The 22250-nt window shown below is 43.0% G+C and overlaps 1 protein-coding gene across 1 annotated transcript in view; it reads left to right on the top strand.

The window, feature by feature from the left end:
- PTPN14 (protein tyrosine phosphatase, non-receptor type 14) overlaps positions 1 to 15641 on the top strand; it is a 138029-nt gene extending 122388 nt beyond the window's left edge. Inside the window, exons 16-18 of the mRNA XM_011996159.1 lie at positions 2231 to 2465; positions 6939 to 7102; positions 13557 to 15641. Of these exons, the coding sequence (XP_011851549.1) occupies positions 2231 to 2465; positions 6939 to 7102; positions 13557 to 13685 (528 nt within the window). The 3' untranslated portion in view covers positions 13686 to 15641. The remainder of the gene's footprint in view (positions 1 to 2230; positions 2466 to 6938; positions 7103 to 13556) is intronic.
- Positions 15642 to 22250: the final 6609 nt, after the last annotated feature.

The raw sequence follows: 22250 nt of genomic DNA, 5'->3' as shown, positions 1-22250 counted from the left end.
TTTTCTTCTTTTGCCAAGCCAAACATAGTTTTTCTGCTGTAACTAGAGAACTCTATGTGATGTTATAAAAAACCAGCCTACACTGCCAGTCAATTCAGTCAGTGTTGCTGTCTTTGCAGGGAGAAGTGTTGTGTTTCTTCTCTTGTCACATTCTCAAAATTTCTTTAACCACCTTCTTTTATTTCTTTCATTAAATTCCAGTTTATGTTTTGAAATCATTCAAGGGACTGACTAGTTTCATCTGTGTTTACCAATATCCGTGGTATTGCAATGGCCTTTCCTAGCTACGTTAAAGGGGTCAGGAACAAAGAAAACTGGGGAGGAAAAAGTCATATTTTTCTTCATTGACTGTTTTGAGCATTGGCTTTTCAGCACAGTCCATTAGAAGAAAATAATGAAAGGGACATCAGGCTCTTTAAAGCCAGTTGTACTTCCCTGGGCTGACCTGTTTGACCTTCCCACAAAGAGAATGAATCCTCCTTAAAGCTTCTAGAATAGATTTATCACCTTATCAGATCACACCATTGCAAGGCATTCATTCACCTAAATACAGCGTACCATCTGTGCTAACTTCAGGAGTACATGGTAATAAACGAGACAGGCACCATCCCTGTCCCCATAGAGCTTATGTCCTAGTGGGAGGGACATTCAGAAGTGAACAAATAAAATAAGTGCAGTTAGCAGTAAGTGCCATGGCAAAAATGGAAAACTACAGTCCAGAGTGGGTCTGGGTGAGTACAGGTCTTTCTGCCTCGTCCCGCCTCCTCTTTGTGTGGGTTTCAGCTGCAAAACGGTCATTCACACTAGGGGACTCCTACTAAAGGGTAGCTTCACGATGTGCAACCCTGAGGTCCAGACTCTCTATCATGTCACACACTTGCTGGAAGGCTGGAAATGAAAACCTTATTAATAGGAGCATAAATTCAAGGGAGAAAATTTTTAAAAATGGAAAACGGGTTAAGAAAGAGAGTGACTGGGGGCTATTTGAGATCAGGGCATGGCCAAGGACCTTCCGAGGAAGTGGCATTGGAGGTGAGACCGGAGTGACAAGGGGCCAGCCTTGCCAAGACAAAGTAGCATCTAGTGATCTGTGGGACAGCTGGGGACTTACAGCCTTTTAAAATCCATAACTGATTTAGACACTCAGCAGAAATGTAAATTCGAGGTAAATCTGCTTTCATAGGATTGGTAAATAAAAGAGGAAGGTGTGCTTCCAACTTAAGGAGACTCAGTTAAACCAAATGAAGCCAGGCAAGGTAATTTATATATTCCCCAAATTATATATAAATATATAATTTATATATTCCCCAAAGATGTGTTGCTTTACAAGTGGGCTTTACAAGAGGAACCCTAATGTTCCTCTAAACAGCCATCAGGGTTCCCAGAGCCTGTCACCACTGCAGCTCTGTGTGTTCAGTGCTCCTTCTCTCTCACCACCTACTCCTTGCCCTGAATCTCCTCAGCTACCGCCTCCTCCACACTCCGCCCCTTCTCCAGGGATTTTAAAACTGCAGAACTGAAACATAGACCTTGTGTAAATGGTTGAGAGTACATATTCTCAGAAAAGATTATAAAATCAAGGGAGAAAGAATGGTGATTTAACCAGCTGTTCTCAGTTCTAGTTGTAGATGGAACCAGAACGCATTGGTCAGACTGAAACAAATGTGAGATCAACACTAGATAAAGACAATGTCGGTAGTCTGTGCTGTAACAGAAAGAGCTCTGCACTGAACATCCAAAAGGAGTAGCATGACCTAGAGCGATTGCTGGAACCCCTTCCCCACTTATGTAAAACCTTTGAATGACTTCCCATTGCCCCTGGGGTGAAATTCAAACTTTCCACCATGGACTGTGAGGCCTTTCCAGTTTCCTGTCCGACCACCTGCCCCCTCACATGTCACACTCCAGCCACCCCGAAGACCTTCATTTCTTGAATGCACCAAGCTTGTTCCTGCTTCTAGACTTTGCACTTGCACTTCTCTCTAACATTCCACTGCACCTCCGTTGTGAATCTTTTAAATTTTCCATTGATGTAACTGTCATTGTAAATTGTGTTATTGGTCTTAACTAGCATGTATAGGATTTACCCTGTACAGTGTAGACACTGCAGAGTGCTACTGAACTAGCGATTTAGAAGCTATTTGCATTTTCTTCTGTCTTCACATCTTAGGATTAAAAGGATGAGAGCTTCCCTTGACCTATTTCCAATTTTGCTTTATATGTGATTTAGGAGGGTGGACGAACCAAAAGCCACCGATACTGGCCCAAACTGGGTTCCAAGCACAGCTCAGCCACCTATGGCAAGTTCAAGGTGACCACGAAGTTTCGAACAGATTCTGTTTGCTATGCAACCACAGGCTTGAAAGTCAAGCACCTTTTGTCTGGGCAAGAAAGGACAGTGTGGCATTTACAATATACTGACTGGCCAGATCACGGCTGTCCAGAGGACGTCCAAGGATTTTTATGTAAGTGTTTTTCTTCCCAGTCTGCTACCTGACTGACTTTTACCTACTGTGTCAATAATCCAGCCGTTGGAGATGAAATGGAAAAAGAGGATGCTTTCTCTTAAGTAGCAAAAGTATTATAATATTGAAATATATGTTCCTTCCTTATTATGTAGAACAGAGAAGAATAATACATGTCACTTATTCTGTTTGCCTTTCATACGCATAAGCTAAGACTGTGATCAACATATTGGCTTTACCTTGATTCAGACCTTTAGCTACTCATTTAATCGGTAACTATTCTGACACATGCTACAACAAGGATGAACCTTGAGGAATGATGCTGAGTGGAGATAATCCAGTCACAAAAGGACGAAAATTGCATGATTCCACTTATATGAGGTACCTAGAATAGGCAAGGTCAGAGGCAGAAAGTAGGTGAGAGGTTACCGGGGTTGCGGCAAAGGGGGATTCGGGAATTACACATTTTTTATTTTTTGAGGTGGAGTCTCACTCTGTCATCCAGGCTAGAGTGCAGTGGCACGACCTCAGCTCACTGCAGCCTCTGCCTCCCAGGTTCAAGCAATTCTCCTGCCTCAGCCTCCCACGTAGCTGGGACTACAGGCGCAGCCACCACGTCTACCTAATTTTTGTATTTTTAGTAGAGATGGGGTTTCACCATGTTGGCCAGGCTAGTCTTGAACTCCTGGCCTCAAGTGATCTGTCCGTGTCAGCCTCCCAGATTGCAGGGATTACAGGTGTGAGCCACCATGCCTAGCCAGGAATTACCATTTGATAGGTGCAGTATTTCTGTTTGGGACAGTGAAAAAGTACTGGACATGGATGATGGTGATGGTGGCACAACTATGAATATGCTTAATGCCACTGAACTGTGTACTTAAAAATGGTTAAACTGGTAAATAGTTGTGTCCACTTTGGCACATTAAAAAAAAGGAGAAATAAAATTTAAAAATAGGCCGGGCGTGGTGGCTCACACCTGTAATCCCAGCAATTTGGGAGGCTGAGGTGGGTGGATCACCTGAGGTGAGGAGTTTGAGACCAGTGTGGCCAACAGGGTGAAACCCCATCTCTGCTAAAAATACAAAATTAACCAGATGTGGTGGCGCATGTCTGTAATCCCAGCTACTGGGGAGACTGAGGCAGGAGAATCGCTTGAACCTGGGAGGCAGAGGTTGCAGTGAACCGAGATTGCATCATTGCACTCCAGTCTGGGCAACAAGAGCGAAACTCCATCTCATAAATAAATAAATAAATAAATAAATAAATAAATAAAGATATAAATAAATGAATAACATTAAAATTTTTTTCATGAAGGTTTGCATCTCACAAGCCCTATATTTCCCTACAGTCGTAAATCTCAGTACTTTCTCGTACTTTCTCATATTTTTATGAAGACACTAAGAAGTATTGAAACCCTCTTGTAGCTTTCGAAACTGAAATTTGCTCAATGGCTAATTAATTTCTATGTATGTGTATTTTTAGAATGTGGTTATATTAGAAACTAATTCACCAGATTATGTGCAGTATTTTTATTTGAACGGCCCCAAATTGGCCATGTACCCACTACATGCCAGGCACTGGATCGGGCTCTGAGAATGCAGAGATGACAGAGTTCAGTCTTCACTTTCAAGGTACTCAGAGCCTAATGGGAAAGACAGGCCAGTCATCATCATCCAAAGATGAGATCTGATACCCTCCTCTGCTTTTCAGTGGTGGCTGCAGCTCTCCCTCTTTCCACATGCTTGCCTAACTGTCCTGTGCTTGTCGGGAAACCCCATTCCTTACTCATCCAACTGGAAAGGAGCCCCAGATGCTCCCTGTAACCTTGTGCCTGCTCTGTTGTTGACTCTGTAGCTAGTGGAAGACCTGTGACCACCACAAAGGGACCATCATCCAGATGTTGGATAATGTCCAAACCTTGATTTTATTTTGGTATTCATTTAGAATGGGAGAAAAAGGGAATGAGAGAGAGAGAACAGGTTCTCAAGACCTAAAAATACTGATTTACAAGTTCCAGTAAATATTCTGATGTGTACTTATCCAGCAATACAAGCATTTCATTTCCGTGAAAGTGACGATGGTACTTGAGGGGTTTGGCACTGAAAGCAGAGAGTAGAAAGATGATTGGAGTCAGAGGATCTAGAGTAAGATCTAGAGAGGATTCGTGATTTGCCTGAGGTCAAATGGCTTGTTATCTGTAGCTTGAAATAAGGGCAGTGACCTTTGCAGAACTTCCCTTCCTCCTAACAGTGCTCATTGTATTTCTTTCAGCTGATCACGTGCTAACTGACTGATTAAAATTTTCTCTAAGAAGCAGAAAAGGGAAATAATATAAGTAGATCAGTTTGTTGATTGGCTAACAGCTCTGATGAAAGAGTGAGCTTATACAACACTTTAAAGAATAGCCTTTTAAATCAGAACCAATTAAGGAAAGCCTGTCTAAATTACCGAAAAATACATAGTAGTTTTAAAGAATGTAAATGTGTGTATTATGCTTTTAGGAAACTCAATACACGTATTCTGTGCAGGGCATTAGAAATGTTGAATCTGTTTCTCCTAGGTTTTAAAAGATTGTTTTGCCCATGTTTAAATTAGGTTACCTGGATGCAGAGTACCTAAGCCAAATTGTTTACTGCCCTCCAGAAGTCTTTATTGAGTTACGGCGTAAGGAACTTTAGTAATATGACTATAGAGGAAACATCCTTTAAATCCACCTCTCCATTACATGAAAAGCTCTATTTGAAAGTGGCATCTACTGTATTACCCAACATTCCTTTTGTTTTTCTTCTTAAATTTAGCTCAAGTAAAGCTTTGTCTCTTGTATGTAAATATTGCCTTTGGTCAGACAGAATACTCAGTTGCCTAACGTCTTTTCCCCCTCACAGAAAAAGTGTAAAGAAGATTCCACACACAATATCTAGCTTGTATTGGTACCTAATAGTAACTACTCCCTCTGTTCGTCTCACCATCTCCTTTTTTTTTTTTTTTTTTTTAATTGAGATGGAGTTTTGCTCTTGCTCAGGCTGGGGTGCAATGGCAGGATCTCGGCTCACTGCAACCTCCGCCTCCCAGTTTTAAGCAATTCTCCTGTCTCAGCCTTCCGAGTAGCTAGGAGTACTAGCTGGGATTACAGGCGCATGCCACCATGTCTGGCTAATTTTTGTATTTTTAGTAGAGACAGGAGTTCATCATCTTGGTCAGGCTGGTCCCGAACTCCTGACCTCAGGTGATCCGCCTGCCTCAGCGTCCTAAAGTGCTGGGATTACAGGAACGAGCCACCGCGCGCGGCCCTTCTTTTTTGTTTTGTCCTATCTCATGGTACATTACTACTACTACTAGTACTGCTCTGACTAGTACTAATAACTATTACTAGTCATCATCATCCTAGTAGTAGTAGTAGTGATAATAATAGTTTACTTTTTTGGTAAACTACTTCAGATTATTTTGTAATTAGGTAAGATTATAAAGGAAAGTGCGGGTTATTTATATATGTCTGTAAACAGGTGCTTTGAAATTATTTGAATGGTTCAAACCTACTTTTTTCTCTTCAACAATGTAAACATTTCCCCTATAGTCTGGTTTACACTTTTGCTTTAGGATGAGGTTCACTGAGTATCAAGAACCTTTAAATCTGTTTCTCTCCTGAGCTACTACAAAATCTAAATTATTAATTAAATTTTGGGGGTTTTTGGAGTGTCTGAGGATTACATTTCTATACTTTTCTCTTTTGTCATGGTTGTGAAAAAAGTCATTAAGGCTTGGAATCCTGTGATTTTTCTTTTGTGCCCAGTTGGAGTCATGAACACACCCCTCCCTGTACAGCCCTGCTGAGCCAAGCAGATGCTAGAAGGCATGGGGGGCATCATGACCCCCTCCACCTCACACACATATTGCCTCCAGAAAGGGGGTTCATCTTGGGCTACTCACATAGCCCCATGGAATCCATGCTGAAAAGCAGACTCCCCAAAGTCTACTTTAACATCCAAAAATGAAGTCAAGCCTCAGTTGACATTCACTCATCAGTGAGGGGAAGGAAGAAGGGGCAGATGGATGCTCTCTCCCTACCAGAAATTGGCTCTGACAGGCGGGCGTTTCAAGGGGACTTAGCAGTTGTTCTGATCCCAGTCTGTTAATAGCAGGAATTGCTGTAAGTAATGTCTAGAATCATCTGCTTGGGGGACTTAGGGATTTGCAGAGGGGAAAACAGAATTTAATTTTTAAAAAAGAACTATTTAATTTAAAGAACAAATTCTCCCATGAACTAATTGACTCCCAGCTGGTCCTTTCTGGATCCAGGACTGTACATTGGGTACCAGCCAAATAATTAGTATCTTGTAAGAACTGTAAATTATTGTCACTTAAAAAAACACACACACACACATTCACCATCCGTTCTCTTCCGCTCCCCCCTCCCCAACTTATATGCAAAGCCATGGAGGACTTTGGTGACAGAATTTGCGTTTTGTCCTGCAGCCTACTTGGAGGAGATCCAGTCGGTCCGTCGCCATACCAACAGCATGCTGGAAGGCACCAAGAACCGGCACCCACCCATCGTGGTCCACTGTAGTGCTGGGGTGGGAAGGACCGGCGTGCTCATTCTTTCTGAGCTGATGATCTACTGCTTGGAGCATAACGAAGTGAGTCATTCTGGGCTTCTCTCCGGATACTCCACCTTGGGGACAAGTCTACACCCTTGCCCAACCTTTGCCCGCGCCCTTGCCTTTTCAGTGGTTAATTTCCTCTCTCCTGACCAGAGTTTTCCAGGCTCCTGGTTCCTAGTTTGACTCTGACATTTACAGTCCTCCTTATCTTTTTGCCCTCCCACTGCTCCATGTAGATATCCAGATAAAAGAGGAGAAATGAGGGCGTGCAATAGAAAACACTTAGAAAATGTGATCTTAGTCGGCATCTACTTCCAGAAGTCTTTGGCATTTTGTAGATAGCCTGGTTTCATTGTGGGTAATTTTCCATGGTGAGTTATTTGACCCCATATAGTTTAGATGCGTCTTGCATTTCTAGGATGTGTTCTGGCATAAATCCTAGGTGAAGATGTGTCTACTTGGAAAATGTTTTTCATTCTTCAGAGTGAGGTCTGGGGGGTTGTTTGCTTATCTAGTCTGGTAGTTGTGTGGTGTAGCGGAGCAGAGGAGATACTTAGAGCATGCAAACATCCCCGTCTTTGCATCGGCTGATCGCCCTACCCCTTCTTCCTGCAGAAGTGGGGTGCTGCTGAGCCTGTGCACACAAGGTACATGGCATCCCTTTGCTGCTGTAGGATTACGGAGTTACACTGAGAGACTTTGAATTTTGTGTAGGTGAGACAAACAGCAGTCAAAAGCTAAGGAATAGTTCTTCTACCTTCTAGCTACCTGGGACATTAGAATTTTTAAGGGCTTTTGCCTGCCATACCAGCCAAGTAGAGGAGCCATGCACATGTCACTCCTCCTGTTTCACAGAAGAGGAAACTGAGGCCCGGAAGTAATTATGTGATTCGTCTAGTGCCGTGTGGCTCTTACGCAGTGGTACTGAAGCCAGAAGCAAGGTCTTCTGTGTCTGAGTCCGGAGTTATTTCCTGTCTTCACTCTGCCTCCAAACGCTGTATAAGATTTGGTTCTTACTCAGTTTTCAAATTATATGGCTTGAAAAAGTAAAGGAAACTTGTGGTTTGGTAGTTCTTAAATTATAGAATGATTTGTTGCAATTCTGTGGAGGAATTTATATGATAATATACTATTTATTCAATAGCATGAATCGTTTGAAAATCAGATTAAATATGAAGTTTGTCATATTGAGTCTTCCAGGAAAACAACAAATGCTAAACTTAGACATTAAACTTTCTGCCTGTGAAATGATAATTTTGAGAATCTTCTAGTCTGTCCATGGGAATGAATGTTTGTGCCGCTAAAAATTGGAAAAGGGGCAATCCGAACTGTAGCCTAATGTTAGAAAAACATAAAACAAAGCTTGAGCGAAATGCTCATCATGGAATCAGTTGAGACTACATAACAGAAATGTCATTGCCCTCTGAGTTTGTACCATTTTGTCCCACATAGGATTTTTTTATTGTTCGCCTCTCTATTCCTCTCACTACTAGAGGTCTCTAGAAATTTCTAGAACAATGAGTAACCTGCCCACGGAGTCTCAATCCATCCATTGCTAGGAAGACAAAATAAGATGAGGTAGAATCAGTGTGTGCATGACTTGAGGGCCTCATCATCACCTCCCCCACCTAATTGTCCTGTCCTTCCCTTCATATCACTTTTGTCACCAAATTCCCCGCTTGTTTTCTTTTTTTTTCTTTTTTTTGAGAAAGGATTTTGCTGTGTTGCCCAAGCTGGTCTCAAACTCCTGGGCTCAAGCAATCCTCCCACCTCGGTCTCCCGAGTTGATGGGATTACAGCTGTGAGCCTGGCCACTCCCCTTCTTTCCCCGTTCCCTGTGCTCTGCTCCCAACTTCCCCTTTTCAACTCAAGAAGCCATTCTGTCTTGTCTGACATTAAAAACTATTCTGAGCTCTTTGGAGACCCGTCAAAGGCTGAGCCTCAGTGAGGTGATGACATGGGGGCTCACTGAACACCAGATGTTATTGGACCAGCAGAGCACAGACAAGGCATATCAAAGCCAGGACAGTTTGGAGTGAGGGATTCAGCCATTGTGGCCTCCTGTGGACTTGGTGAAGGCTCAGAGTGGTTAAATGCTCTATGGTGTGTCCAAACATAGCGGATTTCCTCAGTACCCAACTGCATGCCAGAACATTCTTTGCTGGGACGTGGTTAATCCAAAAAGAACTTCTGTTCCCATTGATATTCAAAGATAGCAAGATGACTCATATTCTTCACTTCACTTCCCCTAGCACAAATATAGCCAGTCTTATCTGTCCTATTTCCCATGGTTGCTATTGGTAGATGGTTGGGGGAAAAAAATGCTCTACTTTTGTTCTGATACTGTTTCAGGCCTGGCTAGTAAGATCCAAGCCCCTATTTCAGGAGAAGAGTAGACCATGTTTAGTTTGTTTGTTTTTCAAGCAAAGATTTTAACAAATATATATTAAATTGTGGGTCCCGTTTTTCTCCTGTCCAAACTCCCCTGCCTTCTTTCCACAGCTTCTGGATTTAACATACTTTATATTTTAGTCTGTAATTCTTGCAGTTTTAATTCTGTCAGTGAAACGACCTTTCCTTTTCGTGGACTTGTCCCTCTCAGTCTTATTCTAAACACAGAAAAGTTGAGCAGAAACAATGAAACGCAGACACTTACAATGAGGTTGGTAGCTGTGCGGTGGGGAGTGGGGACAACTGTCCCAGGCTGCTCTGGGAAGCCTCCCTGTGGCCCAGTGCTTTTGGTCACTGAGTGTTAGCTGAGGCATTTTAAGGTGCATAGAGTTTTTCAGAAAGCACTCATTTTATGGTCTGCAGTACACTCTCTCAGTCCTCTGGATGTAGCTGTCTGTTCCAGCTACAGCTAATTACAAAAACTTAGGATCTCAGTAGCCAAAAGGGCAGATGTCTTGATCTTGCTGCTTTTCTGAGTAAGTTATACCTCCTTCATAAAGTGAGGAGGAGAAAATGTCTTCTAGACAAGACTGAGCAAGTGTCAACTGCTTTGTGCTTCCTTGGCTTGGGGACAGTTAAGAGCAGAGCCTGTGGGAGTGAATGAATCTTTAAGCCAGCTGGGACCCTTTCATTGAAGACCAGGAGAACTTTCTTTGTCATGTCCCCAGACTTCTCCATATCAGACAATATACTGTCATTTAGGCTCAGTCCTACAGGTAATTGAGATGGGGATGATGGTAGAGGAGGAGGAGGAAGATGTGGTGGTGGAGGAGGTGGTGATGGTGACAACATTGAAAATAATATCTTAACAGCTAGCTTGTGTCTAGTGTTTGGCATGTATACGCACTATTCTAAAGCCTTATAGTATTAACACAAGTAGCCTTTGCAGTGACACTGTGCACCAAGTCCTGTTAGTACCTGTATTAGTCCATGCTCACACTGCTATAAAGAACTACCTGAGACTGGGTCATTTATGAAGGAAAGAGGTTTAGTTGACTCACAATTCTGCAGGCTGTACAGGAAGCATGGCTGGGAGGCCTCAGGAAACTTACAATCATAGTGAAGGGTGAAGGGGAAGTAAGCATGTCTTCACATGATAGCAGAAGAGAGAGAGCAAAAGGGGAAGTTAAAACATACTTTTAAACAACCAGATCTCATGAGAATTCCCTGTCACAAGAACAGCAAGAGGGAAATCTGCCCCCATGTTCCAATCACCTCCCACCAGGTCCCTCCCCCAACACTGGAGGTTACCATTCCACATGAGATTTGGGTGGAGACACAGAGCCAAGACCATGTCAGTATCCTTACATAACAGAAGAGAAACTGAGTCATAGGTAAATGAAGTAATGTGCCCGCTTCCCACAGCCAAGAAGTGGTAGAGCCGAGATTCAGCAGATGAAGCCTTACTTAGAGCCTGTGCTCTGAACACCAGTGTGATCCTGCCTCCCGACTAAAACCTTTGCTGGGTAGGGGAGCGGAACAGCCTTATTCTCTCTATTCTTTTAACTTCAGTGCCCAACCACAGAGTAATCCTCATCAAACATGAAATTAAGTTCATTATTAGGCGGCTCTAGATCACATCTCATGATACTGGTCACTTTGCAATATAATTTAGGCAGAGACCTACTTGTTACCATCAGAAGCTTATAACCTAGGTTCTGTATTTTGATTCATAGTTCGAAGATTCACATGCCTTTTTTTTCTTTTCTTACTAGGCAGGGACTTGACTTTGTCCGTTTGCACCACTGTGATTACACCACTGCACTCTAGCCCAGGCAACATCACAACTTTGTGATGTGCATTCCGTAGTTGGTGTTGAACAAGAGTGACTGATGGCACGTGTCATGTCATAACTATGCAGAGTTTGGAAATAGCTGAAATTATTTTTCAAGGTTCAAAGGTTACAAAGTTAAGCATACAGCTGAGTTTTTATTATTTTCTTTTAAACACTTGCTTAGCCCTTGAAAACTTCCTGGGTGCCATCATTTGCCCGGGGTTAAGAGCTCCCACAGCACAGTGAGTGTGCTGAGGCCACCATGGCCTCCACAGCTCGGGGGTGCTCCAGCCGTATATGTCCTGGCTGGTCCAGGAGGATGGACGTGGTGAAGGTGAGGGGAGAGGACACTGTGATGGCCTCTGGTCTGCTTAAGTATCCATGACACTGTATTAATTTCCTTTCATTAATGATAATATATATCATTGTATATACTATCAAATAATTCACACATAGGCAATCTCATTTAATACTCAAAATGTTCTCATTTAAGACTCAGGGCCAGGCACAGTGGCTCATACCCATAATGCTAAGACTTTTAGAGGCCAAAGCTGGAGGATTGCTTGAGCTCAGGAGTTTGAGACCAGCCTGGGCAACACAGTGAGACCTCGTTTCTACACAAAATTTTAAAAATAAGGCAGGTGTGGTGTGCCACATCTATAGTTCCAGCTACTCAGGAGGCTGAAGTGGGAGGATTGCTTGAGCCTAGGAGGTTGATGTTGCAATGAGTTACGATTGCACCACTGTACTCTAGCCTGGGCGACAGATCAAGACCCTGTCTCAAAAAAGGTGTTCTCGGCCAGGCACCGTGGCTCATGCCTGTAATCCCAGCACTTTGGGAGGCCGAGGTGGGCGGATCATGAGGTCAGGAGTTTGAGACCAGCCTGACCAACATGCTGAAACCCCAGCTCTACTAAAAAAATTAAAAAAAAAAAATTAGCCCGGCGTGGTGGCGCGTGCCTGTAATCCCAGCTACTCAGAAGGCTGAGGCAGGAGAATCGCTTGAACCTGGGGAGGCAGAGGTTGCAGTGAGCAGAGATCAAGCCACTGCATTCCAGCCAGGGCAACAGAGGAAGACTCCGTCTCAAAAAAAAAAAAAAAAAGTTCTCAGTTAAAGGCTTTTACTCCAAGTAGGACTGGTGTTCAGAAATGGTGCTTTGACATTTTAAAGGTTCACACTTAAATTATCTCACTTGATCATGACCACAGTCCTGTGAGATTATAATTGCATTAACAACATTTATTAATGTTAATAAAGGAATAATGAAGCCAGGCGCGGTGGCTCACGCCTGTAATCCCAGCACTTTGGGAGGCCAAAGCAGGTGGATCACCAGAGGTCAGGAGTTCAGGACCACCCTGGCCAACATGATGAAACCCTGTCTCTACTAAAATTACAAAAAATTAGCCAGGCGTGGTGGTGCACACCTGTAATCCCAGCTACTCCGGGGGCTGAGGCAGGAAACTCTCTTGAACCTGGGAGGCAGAGGTTGCAGTGAGCCGAGATCATACCACTAACCTCCAGCCTGGGCAACAAGAGTGAAACTCTGTCTCAAAAAAAAAAAAAAAAAAGGAATAATGAGTAATATTTATTAAGCACTCACTGTGCACTAAGTGCTTGATATGTGTTTCATCATTTGATCCCATGAGGCAGATGTTATTTCATACCCCATGTTATTACTGAGGAAATGTCACTAACTAGGGCAAGGCCACACTGCTGTTAGAGGAAAGCATTATTATCCTGATTTTACAGATGAGGAAACTAAGACCCTGAGATGTCTTAAATCCTGTCATTGGGTTGTGGTGGAGTTGAGAGTACCAGTCAGGTCTCACTCCAGCCTTTATGTTTTATCCAGCAGACTAGTCTGTATTTAAAATAATACACCAGGACAGGTGTGGTGGCCCACGCCTGTAACCCCAGCACTTTGGGAGACTCAGGTAGGAGGACTGCTTGAGCCCAGGAGTTGAAGGCTGCAGTGAACTATGACTGTGCCACTACATTCCAGCCTGGGTGACACAGCAAGACCCTCTCAGAAAATTTGAAATTAAATAAAAATAAAATATCCCACCAGTGACACATGATGACCAGGTTCTCCAGTTGCTGGTATAAACTGTTTGACACGTAAAACCCAGCCGGGGCAGAGTCCCTTGCTTTCTCTTATACCTGGGCATGGGCAGTGGGTGAGTGCTTCCTGAATGAGGGAATGAGGAATGCTCTAAGGGAAGCCTCCTGTCTCAGGACCTTGTGCTTTCTCTCTTTTCTTGCAGAAGGTGGAAGTGCCCATGATGCTGAGGCTCCTCAGGGAGCAGAGGATGTTCATGATCCAGACCATCGCTCAGTACAAGTTTGTCTACCAAGTCCTCATCCAGTTCCTCCAAAACTCCAGACTCATTTAATCCCCCAATCCAGCTCCTGGAGGAGGGACCCAACTCGATCGTGCAGGAGAGTCACCTCCAGAAAACATCTGCTCCCCCCGCGGGGGTGCAGGTGGCTGGCAGCAAGCAGGCTCTCTGAAGATAATAGCCAAGATTATTCACACATGCCATGTATTATTTTATATGAGATAATTTATTTTTTTCCCCTTTGGAATAACTTTTGTGAATTATTATAATGCAGTTTTCTTAATAATATAGTACTTTTCATTCGAACCACATTTTGACTGATCTGCATATATATGTCAGTAGGTAAGGTTGCCTGCTGGATCATTTTGGGGACAGAGGCATGAGGGAGCACATCTCTTGTGAAGTTGCAGCCGGATTTGTAACCAGCCCTGAAATTCATCAGCTTAATTCATTCATCATTCATTACTTATATCCAAAGCAAAGATGGTAAGAAAAGTAATTCATCCTGAAATATAAAGAAAAGGGTCTGAAGGAACAAGCACGATTCTCTTATATTTTGGGACTCATGAGCCTTGATAGACAGTTTCCTCTCTTCCTCATTTCTGCCCCTCATCCTCAGTAATCTCCTCTCCCCAACACCTCCCCCACCAACTTCCCCCCAAGCTTGAGTTAAAGACAGAACAGCTAAAGACGGTGCTGCCTTTACAGTGCAGTAACTGCCATCTTTGGGGCCGAAAGAGAAGCTCTGTGTTGCACTTTTCTTGACCACCCCTTATTCTGGGCTCTGGAGTTTGCGTTTCCCTGCTGGGCACTGTACCCTGGGTATTTGTTGCTACCTCTCCCGTTTGCTCAGTAGGACCCTGTCTGGTGGCATTGAGGCTCTGGACCAGGCCATCTGTGCAGTTAAGACTCTATCCTGATTGAGAGAGAATAGCAGACCTAGAAAGAGAAAGGAGTTGGGCAGGGCCTTTGAGGATTGTGTTGTTCAGGCAGGGCCTTGATGATCATTGTTTTTTATTTACATGAGATGTGTGTGCTGGACAGAGACCCGAAAGTTGAGGTCACTAAGTCATTGGAAAGGTCATCGAGGAAACAGATGGGGAAGCTGATTTATGGGAACTATATGGCATTTAGCTACGTAACAGGGGTCCTGGCCAGGAAACACATCAAATTTGACCCCCACTGTGCTGGTATCATCTTCAGGCTTTGGCCTGCAAGATCAGAATTAATCCTACTCAGGACCCCATAGTCCAAACTTGGGGCCACTTGATGAACGATGGTAGACTTGTCATTGGCAAAACCCTGTGCCGCTTTCCTTTTCTTCATAAAATCCACTGTCTGGTCAGTTATCTTCACTTGGAAGCCCAGTTCTTAGTTTCTTCCTGTGGCTTCACTGGTCAGTGTCCTTCTGAATTTCCAAGGTTGGTACACAGTAAATCATGTTTTGTACATTTTTCCTCTTACTGCATTTTGGGGGATTTGTCATTCTATGTCTACTTTTTCTTGAGTGCAACTTTGATATGCACCTTTTTCTTGAGTACAACTTTGATATGTTGTTACGTGGTGATAGGAAGTCAGAGGGCGTGCTCTTCCTGGTTGATTTGATGCCACATCTTCCTTGTCTTTTCAGCTCGGGGAAAAGGCAGCAGTGGAGGAAGGCATATGGAACGCCCACAGTGATCAGTTCAAAGAACAAACCTGCAATTTAAAAACTGTAGTCAACTAGGCATGGTGGTTCACACCTGTAAATCCCAGCACTTTGAAAGGCCAAGGCGGGCAGATTGCTTGAGCTAAGGAGTTCAAGACCAGCCTGAGCAACATGATGAAACCCCGTCTCTACAAAAAGTACAAAAATTAGCCAGGCATGGTGGTTTGCCCTTGTAGTCCCAGCTGCTCAGGAGGCTGAGGCGGGGGGATCACCTCATTCAAAGAATTTGAGACTGCAGTGAGCCATGATCTTGCCACTGCAGTCCAGCCTGGGCTACAGAGAGACCCTGCCTCCAAAAAAAAGGAAAAAAGGTTGTCAAGGAAAACTACATGTAGTAGAAAGGAAAATTTAATTGCAGGGGTTTTTTTCTTAGAGTTGACTGCTGTGAGAGTTCCATATGCCTTTCTTCATTACTGCTTTTGTCCCCCCGAGCTAAAAAGATGAAGGAGTGGCATCAAATCAACCAGAAAAAGTAGACCTTTGTGACATCCCATCACCACATGCCAACAGGTTGCATATTCCCCATTAAGTTCTTTGGAATACGAATCCTCTTTTCAACCTGGCCAGGTGTTGTGGTGGCTGTACTCTGTAGTTAGACTCAGAATATCTGGGGATGGAGGGCTTCCCCTCTGTCTGCTGCTTCAAGGTCTGAAGACTCAGTGAAGGAGTATAACCTGCTGATCTTTGTAGATTCTAGAGTTTCATCGTATATCCTGGGAAGAAAACCATTAGTATTACATGTATTTTCAGTGGAACAGAGCTTATAACCCTTATTATAAGAAGCTCATCAATAGCAAAAAGGTATTTGTGTCCTTTTCTTGGAGGTTTTTCCATCCTTGGGATTTCTACTGTTAGGGATGTTTTAGCAAGTGGTCTCAGTTACTGGTTTATTGCATGATGAACAACATCAGTATTTATCTTTTATCTCTAAGCCCCAAGGTGGGCACTGTTAGAATGTCTCATGTGGACAGCATGTAGATCTGGTGTGTCTTTGAGGACATCAGAGCTCATGGGCTTTCTTGAAATTCATCCATTGTCCCTGCCGTATGCTACGGGAATATTCATTAGTGTACAAAATGCAGGGAGGAAGTAGGTTTAATATTCAACTTTCTAGCCAAAGTTTATATTGAAACCCAAAAGAAAACATTTAAGAGTTGTTCCACATATTTCACTTTTAAAAACAAATGCCTTTGGTTCTTTAGCACATTTTGCATTCCTTTTCACATCTCCAGTAAATGCCAGCATATCTCCTATTAAATTAGCAGCAGCCATTTAAAGTCCTTTCAGTGGCATCTGCATAATAATTGCCCAGAGATGCTTTATATCTGGGAAGCAAGCCAAGGAATAAACCTTGAAGCAAAGTGTATTAAATTAGTTATCTAGTTAGAGCTTTTGGAATGATTTCCTGATGATGTATCAAGTCTAAAGCTAGAGCTGTCAGTGTCTATTGCTGCAGTTTGGGTTTGAAGGGAGAAAATTAAAAATGGAGGAAAAAAAAGTTACCATCTCACAACAAAGCCATCAAACATTTTCCAGCCGCTGTGTTCGAGGTTTTCCAATGGAACTGTTTGGTTTCTTTCATCTGTACTCATTTGGATACATTGACCTGAGGTATTCATCCTTCTTTACTGTGGTCCCTGAATCATGGGGGCTGAATCTGATGTCTTCATCCTTAAGATGAGATGAGCCTGCTGGCTCAGTTGAGGAATGTCCTGCTGAGGTTTCTTTGGTTTCCTTGGGTTCTAAGGATATACTGGATATATCACCTTTTAGCAAGAGTCTCTGGTAGCATTTACAGATAGCATAGACATTAGTATGCACTTCTTTCCCCAGATAGGAAGTAGAGGAGGATTTAGCTGCATGAAAAAAGGATGTTAAACATTGATTACACAGGAGTAAAGATGAATGAGCCGCTCTATTCAGTCGGAGCTAACCAATAAGATCAGGGAAGGTAAAAACACCTATATGGAATATTTTGAATCATAAGCTTTTGAAGAGCTTAAATTGAGAGAATTTTAGTTTTAATTTTGTAGATTGAAGAGAGGAACCACTTTTTAAAACTATAACGAAACTGCCATTGTTTTCCCAAGAGTCACTTGGCTATCTCTGGCCCCCTCTTTCATCAGCCTGAAGAGAGGGTCTATGTAGACTGCTGTGGGCCTTGTAGGACTTGACCACGGCTTACACCTACTTAACTTTTATCCTGCCTTCTTTCAGCTTGTGCTTTTCAGTTGTAAACTCCAGTGGGTACAGCAGGCTGGCCTTTTCATCTGGCTGATTACTTTTCCAGCTTAATATAGATTGACCCATATGAAATTTCCAATAATGGACCATATTTTCTGCGAACAGACAGTGTTCGCATGGATCACCTATATCTTCCCCCGATACAGTGTAGATCCCAACACCAGATGTCATTTCTCCAGAGCAGTGCTAATGAACACAAAAGGTGTACCCTGGGTGGGCCGGCTCTTTTCGTGAACTTGCTGCCCTGCTCATAGGGATCCTTGCATCACTTGGTGAATGGGCCATCTCCTGGGACATGGAAGTCGCAGAGGTAGATAGTGCACTGCAGTTTCTCTTAAGCCGGATTGGCCATCAGGCACATCACCTTGCAGTTTTTAGCTGCTGTCCTTTCCCTGTGAGGAGTCTGTATTAACTGACCTCAGCCTACTTGTTACATGACGTATGGGTCCCAAAAGTGTCCTTTGTCAAAAAGCAGAATGTGCTTTCTAGTCTCTCTTTCCCCATCTAATGGTACATTTGATGGTGAAGATGAGTACAGTTGCCCACCCCTATCTGTGGGTTCCACATCCCTATATTCAACCAAGTACAGATTGAAAAATATTTGGGGAAGAGGGGAAACCCACAAAGTTCCAAAAAGCAAAAGTTGAATTTGCCACATGCTGAATACTACATTGAATTCATGCAAATGAAGTGATGTGTAGGCATCGACTTAGGTATTGTAAGTAATCTAGAGATGATTTAAAGTATACAAGAGATGTGCATAGGTTATATGCAAATACTACGTCATTTTATATAAAAGACTTAAGCATCCATGATATTCTGGTATTCGCAGAGGGTCCTTGATTGCCCCCTTTGGTAAAGGACAACTGTTTCATTACTGATTTTTCATTTGGGGAAGATCTGTCAATCCCTTGAGGTGGGGGGGTTGAGGGGTAGAGGGTACAGGGCATTCTAGGATGTGTGCCAGGGAGCACGTATTCAAGGGATGGGATTGGGTCAGACCTGTGTTCTTCCTCAGTATCAGAAATAACTCTATGGAGCTCCTAGAATAAGAAATTTCTGGAAGCACTACATAATTACTGTTGGGCTCTTAGGGTAGCCATTTTTGGGAATTCAGCGTTTCCATGTTTTACCAACAATTATTCTGCTGCTGTGTTTTATTGTTTTGCCAATGGGTTTTGAGACACTCATCATGCTCTTATTTAGTGATTTCTTTTCATGAGCAGAGCAACAGCTCATCCAGCATGGTTTCCAAATGGAGAAATTCAGGTCTTTCATAGAAATCGCACAAATTTTCCAATGGCCTACAGCTTTATGGTTGGCAAACTAGTTGGCCCTATAGGGTGGCAATAAAGCTGTAAGATATTAAACTGCATTTGATACTTCTCTTGAATGCTGAGCAAGGAAGCAAAATAGTTCTTGTCTTTACTTAAGCTTCTAAGACATTTTGGGGCAAAGGACCTTACAGATGGCATCTGTTGAAAGTAACAGCAACATGTCAGGGAGAAACATGGGGGAAATCTCGTCAAATTCTGCTATCTCAAATGTGTCGTCCAGAAGTCAGTGTTATTCAGGGGGCCCTGTGAAACTTGACCACCAGCTTGCCCCATCAACACTCAGCCTTTATCCTACCTGCTCTCAGCTTTTGTGTTTCTGTTAGAAACTCAGATAGGTAAGTATTTTTCTTCAGCAGACTACCTTTCTTAATCTTTCCAGCTTAATGTAGCTGCATCTTCTTTCTCAAGGCCAAACTGAGATATTCCCTATTAAAATGTCCATGAGCCTAGCATTGAGTATCTGGCATCCATCAATTTCATAGACTGGAAAATGATTGTTTGGTGCAGTAAAGAGGAGGATGTGTATCAGTTCCTACTGTTTGGAACTTTGTTTAGCCTTCCCATTTTAAAAATAAATTCAAGGACATTGAGTTACAAGGCAGAAGGGCTGGAGCTACTGGGCAGCCTGAGTGTGACCAGCATTTGTATAGAAAGTCATTGCTCCTTCTGCCACACTTTGGGCCATCAGGATCATTATTTCCCAAAAATGCCATAAACTTGCCCAAGAATTTCTATAAATGAGGAGCAGGAGAGAAAGGATTTTTGGATCACTCCTGAAGTTGCTATCTAAAAGTTCTCTGTTTCACAAATAATTTTCTGAACTCTGTAATGCCTCTGCTACCCCCTACCTCCCTTTCTGTAATGTCAGCATGATGGGAACCACCAAGTGGCATGCTAGGGAAACCCTGCGGCAGTGTTGGAGTCTATTTCACCCAAGCTCATGCTTTTAAACTGTCTTCACTGTTGAAGTAGAGCTTGATGAATGTCATGGATTGTGATGCGTGATTTATCATATTTGCCTGGATTTGCTGCTCAAAAGCACCATCTTCCCTCACCTGCCACTGGCAGCCTTTCTTGCCTTGCTTGTTAGCAGAGCATTCTGCTTACCCATGTGGCTCCTGCATTTCTTGATTCTTCTCCCCTGTGATCTCAGAGGTGCTGCAGAGCACACTCTCCTTTAGAGCAGGTCATGTTTATATTCAGGCCACAAAACTGGGATGTACATGCAGTGACTTTGGTGTTCCTTGTCTTGTTCAGGGGAACAGGTGGGATTGTTGTGTGCTGTCACCCTCTTCATTCCATGAGCACCTTGTTCACTTAGGGTCTGCTGCCTTTTCTTTTTGAGATAGAGTCTCGCTCCTGTTGCGCAGGCTGGAGTACAGCCTCCTAAGTAGCTGGGATTACAGGTGTGCGCCACCACACCCGGCTAATATTTGTATTTTTAGTAGAGACAAGGTTTCGCCATGTTGGCCAGGCTGGTCTCAAACTCCAGACCTCGAGAAGACCCCCCTCGGCCTCCCAAAGTGCTGGGATTACAGGTGTGAGCCACCGCACCCAGTCTCTGCTACCTTTTCATATTTCCCCATCTGCTTTATGGATCAACTCTCAACAGTACACTTTTTCTTTCCTTTACCTACCTTATGAGTGCAACCCAGATGAAAGAGTTAAACCTCATCAGAGAATCATTGCCTTAAACCTCTCTAAAATATGTAATTAGGGAATCTTACTGTAATTTTTTAAAAATTGCTTGTATAGTTTCAAAGAATAAGATCTGGCAAATGACCAGATGTGGTGGCTCACACCTGTAATCAAACCAGCACTTTGGGAGGCTGAGGCAGGCAGATCACCTGAGGTCAGAAGTTCAAGACCAGCCTAGCCAACATGGTGAAACCCTGTCTCTACTAAAAATTAAAAAAAAACTAGCCAGGCATGGTGGCACACGCCTGTAGTCTCAGCTACTCAGGAGGCTGAGCCAGGAGAATCGCTTGAACCCGGAGGTGGAGGTTGCAGTGAGCTGAGATCATGCCACTGCACTCCAGCCTGGGCAACAGAGTGAGAATTTGTCAAAAAAAAAAAAAAAGATTTGGCAGATGAAAATAACCTGAATGAAAATAGCTAGAAAATTCAGCAAGCAGGAAGCTTCCTTTCTCACCCTTTTCTCCCTTGCTGATAGAATCAGTCACTTACTGTTAGAAGAAATGAAAGAAGCTCTGTTTAAAACAATGATGACAGCAGTACTTAATATTTATTTCAAGGTGAACTTATATAGATTGAGAGAGGCTACATTTGGCAGAGTGATGTGTAGGAAGACCCATTTGTTTCTCGCTTCTCCCTGCAAGGAGAATGTTTTCTTCATTATAGCCTCTTCACACAGACCGGCCATTGTAGTGAAACAGGTGGTAGACCCGCCCAGAAACATTTTATCTGTTTTCACTTATCTAGGAAGGGGTCAGATTAGCTGGTCATCCAAAATCTGTATGTAAGCTATCTTCATTTTCTTCCCCAACCTTCTCCTCGTGGGAAACACAAATGCCATCTCATCTGACAAAAGGTTTTAGAGGATAAAGCTGAAAAGATTGGATTGGGATCTTTTTGTGGCTTGGGGCGGAGCCTTTTGCTAAAATCTCAAGAATGCTGCTTTGAGTTTAGCTAGGGTGACTCTCAGAGCTGGAGTGCCTGGCGTTCTCAGCATTTCTCAGGGGCCTCCCACCTCTCACAACTGCAGTGTTAGCTAATATATACCTTGAGCATAGAACTGAATGGTGTAATTCAGAGCCATTTTTTTTTTTTCAACTTGAACATTGTACAATTTTACTGCAATTTCCTTTGAACTTTCTTGCCACTGTTTGGAATCTTAAAAATTCATTAGCCTTCTCCTTTCTGACATAAAGTTACACTTCATCAGAGATTAGTTCCTATGTATGTCCTTTGTTCCTTCAATAGCTAATTAATGTGCTTGAGGATACTTCAATGGGAAAAAGGTCTAAATATGCAGATTACTAATAAACGTGTAACCTTATGTAACTTGTGTTACATCAAATAACAAGCTAATCTAGTTTGTTTCACTGGACTAGGCTTGTGCTCCCTACTTCAGTATTTTGATGCTTTCCTTGCTCTTTGTTTCACAAAATATTGTGAATTTTGGTATCAAACAATGTCATTCAAAACATATGACATTTATTAGGTTTCATTTTGAAACAATGTATAGGCAAGTCCCCAACTTAGAAACCGGTTTGTTCTTACGGTTCTTGGGCCAGCCCATAGAAGCCCACTGACCTCCACCACAGCCCAAATGGAGGGCTGTGTTAGTCAGATGTGGTTGGCTTTTGT

This window comes from Mandrillus leucophaeus, unplaced genomic scaffold (genome assembly GCF_000951045.1).
Source record: "Mandrillus leucophaeus isolate KB7577 unplaced genomic scaffold, Mleu.le_1.0 Scaffold503, whole genome shotgun sequence".
NCBI lineage: Eukaryota > Metazoa > Chordata > Mammalia > Primates > Cercopithecidae > Mandrillus > Mandrillus leucophaeus.
The sequence above is the reverse complement of the archived record's forward strand: the minus strand, read 5'-3'. Positions and strand labels throughout refer to the sequence as shown.